This window comes from Littorina saxatilis, linkage group LG11 (genome assembly GCF_037325665.1).
Source record: "Littorina saxatilis isolate snail1 linkage group LG11, US_GU_Lsax_2.0, whole genome shotgun sequence".
Taxonomy (NCBI): Eukaryota; Metazoa; Mollusca; class Gastropoda; order Littorinimorpha; family Littorinidae; genus Littorina; species Littorina saxatilis.
In genome coordinates, this window is record NC_090255.1 from 41,032,463 (window position 1) to 41,037,211 (window position 4,749).

The 4,749-nt window shown below is 50.2% G+C and overlaps 1 protein-coding gene across 1 annotated transcript; it reads left to right on the top strand.

The window, feature by feature from the left end:
* The first annotated feature begins 2,098 nt into the window (after window positions 1–2,098).
* LOC138979568 (autotransporter adhesin BpaC-like) lies at window positions 2,099–3,721 on the top strand. The gene is made up of 2 exons (XM_070352282.1): window positions 2,099–3,298; window positions 3,506–3,721. Exons 1-2 carry the CDS (start codon window positions 2,099–2,101, stop codon window positions 3,719–3,721), a joined length of 1,416 nt encoding a protein of 471 aa, XP_070208383.1.
* Window positions 3,722–4,749: the final 1,028 nt, after the last annotated feature.

Below are 4,749 nucleotides of genomic sequence, written 5' to 3' on the forward strand. Positions count from 1 at the left end.
ATGTCATCTGATACCACTTTCAGGTGGTGTGCAATCATGTCATCTGATCCCACTTTCAGGCGGTGTGCAATCATGTCATCTGATCGCTCTTTCAGGCGGTGTGCAATCATGTCATCTGATCCCTCTTTCAGGCGGTGTGCAATCATGTCATCTGATCGCTCTTTCAGGCGGTGTGCAATCATGTCATCTGATCGCTCTTTCAGGCGGTGTGCAATCATGTCATCTGATCCCTCTTTAAGGCGGTGTGCAATCATGTCATCTGATACCACTTTCAGGCGGTGTGCAATCATGTCATCTGATCGCTCTTTCAGGTGGTGTGCAATCATGTCATCTGATTCCTCTTTCAGGCGGTGTGCAATCATGTCATCTGATACTACTTTCAGGTGGTGTGCAATCATGTCATCTGATACCACTTTCAGGCGGTGTGCAATCATGTCATCTGATACCACTTTCAGGCGGTGTGCAATCATGTCATCTGATACCACTTTCAGGTGGTGTGCAATCATGTCATCTGATCCCTCTTTCAGGTGGTGTGCAATCATGTCATCTGATACCACTTTCAGGCGGTGTGCAATCATGTCATCTGATACCACTTTCAGGTGGTGTGCAATCATGTCATCTGATACCACTTAAAGGCGGTGTGCAATCATGTCATCTGATACTACTTTCAGGCGGTGTGCAATCATGTCATCTGATACCACTTTCAGGCGGTGTGCAATCATGTCATCTGATACCACTTTCATGCGTTGTGCAATTTGTCATTTGATCCCACTTTCATGCGTTTTGCAATTTGTCATCTGATCCCACTTTCAGGCGGTGTGCAATCATGTCATCTGATCCCACTTTCAGGCGGTGTGCAATCATGTCATCTGATCCCACTTTCAGGCAGTGTGCAATCATGTCATCTGATCCCTCTTTCAGGTGGTGTGCAATCATGTCATCTGATCCCTCTTTCAGGTGGTGTGCAATCATGTCATCTGATCCCTCTTTCAGGTGGTGTGCAATCATGTCATCTGATCCCTCTTTCAGGTGGTGTGCAATCATGTCATCTGATCCCACTTTCAGGCTGTGTGCAATCATGTCATCTGATCCCACTTTCAGGCGGTGTGCAATCATGTCATCTGATCCCACTTTCAGGCGGTGTGCAATCATGTCATCTGATCCCACTTTCAGGCGGTGTGCAATCATGTCATCTGATACCACTTTCAGGCGGTGTGCAATCATGTCATCTGATCCCACTTTCAGGCGGTGTGCAATCATGTCATCTGATACCACTTTCAGGCGGTGTGCAATCATGTCATCTGATACCACTTTCAGGCGGTGTGCAATCATGTCATCTGATACCACTTTCAGGTGGTGTGCAATCATGTCATCTGATACCACTTAAAGGCGGTGTGCAATCATGTCATCTGATCCCACTTTCAGGCGGTGTGCAATCATGTCATCTGATACCACTTTCAGGCGGTGTGCAATCATGTCATCTGATACCACTTTCATGCGTTGTGCAATTTGTCATTTGATCCCACTTTCATGCGTTTTGCAATTTGTCATCTGATCCCACTTTCAGGCGGTGTGCAATCATGTCATCTGATCCCACTTTCAGGTGGTGTGCAATCATGTCATCTGATCCCTCTTTCAGGTGGTGTGCAATCATGTCATCTGATCCCTCTTTCAGGTGGTGTGCAATCATGTCATCTGATCCCTCTTTCAGGTGGTGTGCAATCATGTCATCTGATCCCACTTTCAGGCAGTGTGCAATCATGTCATCTGATCCCACTTTCAGGCGGTGTGCAATCATTTCATCTGATCCCACTTTCAGGCGGTGTGCAATCATGTCATCTGATCCCACTTTCAGGCGGTGTGCAATCATGTCATCTGATCCCACTTTCAGGCGGTGTGCAATCATGTCATCTGATCCCACTTTCAGGCGGTGTGCAAGCTGGGCTCGTGCCTGGTGTTGGCCTTGCTGCTGTCCTTGCCCTACGGCATCATCACGGGGCATCGCACGCTGGAGTTCGCCAATAACCTCAACATCACGGGCGTGACTTGCTCCGTGTCGGACGACTTCGCGGGGACCAAGATTCCGCTGATGTACAACATGGTGCTGTTCCTCGCCTTCCTCGTCCTGGTCGGCATCATGGGCGTGTCCTACGGGCTCATCCTGCTTCACCTGTGGCGCCACAAGAAGAAACTGGAGCGGTGGACGGTCAAAGCCGAGGCCAAGAACGACGTGCCAAAGCCTGAGCCCGACTCCATCAGCTTCGAGTCCAGCGTGACGCCGGACGAACCGAGTCGGGTGTTCCTCAGGGTCCCCGATAGCAGCACTCAGCCCTCGCCCCCGCCCCTCCATGTAGCGGTCACCTCCAACGACGTGGAAACCACCCCCAACGACGTGGAGACCACCCCCAACGAGTCGGCGACCACCTTCAACAAGTCGGCGACCACCCCCAACGAGTCGGCGACCACCTTCAACGAGTCGGCGACCACCTCTAACGAGTCGGCGACCACCCCCAACGAGTCAGCGACCAACTTCAACGAGTCTGCAACCACCCCCAACGAGGTTGCGACCACCCCAAACGAATCAACGACCAACTTTCACGATTCGGCGATCACCCCCAACGAGGTGGCGACTTCCCCCAACGTGTCAGCGACCACCCCCAACGAGGTTGCGACCACCCCAAACGAATCAACGACCAACTTTCACGATTCGGCGATCACCCCCAACGAGGTGGCGACTTCCCCCAACGTGTCAGCGACCACCCCCAACCAGTCGGCGACCACCCCCAACCAGTCGGCGACCACCCCCTACGATTCAGCGACCACCTTCAACGAGTCAGTGACCACCTTCAACGAGTCAGTGACCACCCCAAACGAGTCAGCGATCAGCTTCAACGAGACGACCACCAACCCCAACCAGTCGGCGACAACCCCCAACCAGTCGGCGACCATTCCCTACGATTCAGCGACCACCTTCAACGAGTCAGTGACCACCTTCAACGTGTCAGTGACCACCCCGAACGAGTCAGCGATCAGCTTCAACGAGACGGCCACCAACCCCAACCAGTCGGCGACAACCCCCAACCTGTCGGCGACCGCCTTCAACGAGTCAGCGACCACCTTCAACGAGTCGGCGACCACCTTCAACGAGTCAGCGACCACCTTCAACGAGTCGGCGACCATTTTCAACGAGTCAGCGACCACCTTCAACGAGTCAGGGACCATCTCCAACGAGGTGGCGACCACCCTCAACGAGTCGGCGACCACCTTCAACGAGTCGGGGACCATCTCCAACGAGTCGGCGACCACCCTCAACTAGTCGGCAACAACCTTCAACGAGTCAGCGACCACCTCCAACGAGTTGTTGACCACCCCCAACCAGTCGGCGACCACCCTCAACGAGGTGGCGACCTCCCCCAACAAGTCAGTGACCACCCTGAACGAGTCAGCGACCACCTTTAACGAGTCAGCGACCACCCTTAACGATTCATCGACCACCCCCAATTAGTCGGCGACCACCCCCAACCTGTCGGCGACCACCTCCAACGAGGTGGCGACCACCTTCAACGAGTCAGCGACCACCTTCAACGAGTCTGAGACCACCTTCAACGAGTCGGAGACCACCTTCAACGAGTCGGCGACCACCTTCAACGAGTCGGCAACCACCTTCAACGAGTCAGGGACCACCTTCAACGAGTCGGCGACCACCCTCAACGATTTGTAATAACTGATGCATATTTGTAGGGGACCGGCTCCTAATATGGACCACCTCCTGTTCTTACAAACTAACGGCGCTAGTGCGCTCAAAACAATTTCATTCGCTTTATTCACCCTTTGTGGATAAGTTCTGTCAAAACAGTTAGGCTTTTTCGCTTTGTTTCACTTTTGCAGCGTTCACTCTAAATTTGCCGCCTAGTACGGACTCGTTTCTGTCCACAGCCAAAGCTTTCATAACACAAAAATGGCTATATATGACAGCTAAAACAGTATTTGTTACATTTTAACAGTGTGTACCCCGAGTTTCTACTGCAAACAAAAAATAATAGCAAAACCTCAAAGTATGTGTCAGACCCCTAATATATGGACCACCTTCAACAGATAGAAGAAAACAAAAACTAATGGCAATTTTAATTAATTCATTAAGAAGCTTGCTGAAAATAACCTATAACTTGCCCTCGAGATTTGAAAAAAATATAACAAATAGTCTTTTGTTTGTGGAAGTTGATAATTTCACTTATTTTCACTCTGTTTTTGATAAGCTTCTTCAGTTTCCTGGTGTGCTTCAAATAATGCTCCCATCAACCCGAAACAGCTAAATCTAAAGCATATTTGAATTAGTCTGACTTGCACACTAAGTTGTATCATGTTATTTTGAAGTATAGGGGGCTTTTTACAGTGTTTCGTGAAGGCCGCTTCACTGGTCCATATTGGGCGCCCAGGCTCCTAAAATGGACCATTTGTGATTTTTTTCTGTATTTAATTTTTGCTGAAGGTCTATCAAAGTTGTTTCACTCTAATTAGGCCTAACTGTTAAAGGCACAGTAAGCCTCCCGTAAACCATCACAGATACGGTCAGGCTTTTACACACAGTACAAACACCCTTTCATTTAAACACTCACCGATTGAGAACATCCTAGGTGCCCTCCGTAAAGAGCGAACAATTTTCAAAGAATTTATTTTTGCGTGGTTTATCTTACCCCTGAGTCATCGTGAACCCGTGTGATCCAGTTTCCCTTTTTCACAATGTAGTCG

Coding starts and splice junctions, on each gene's coding strand:
- LOC138979568 (XM_070352282.1), top strand. CDS start 2,099: ATGGTGCTGTTCCTCGCCTTCCTCGTCCTGGTCGGCATCATGGGCGTG. Junction 3,299..3,505: donor GGACCATCTCCAACGAGTCG/GCGACCACCCTC, acceptor ACCCCCAATTAG/TCGGCGACCACCCCCAACCT.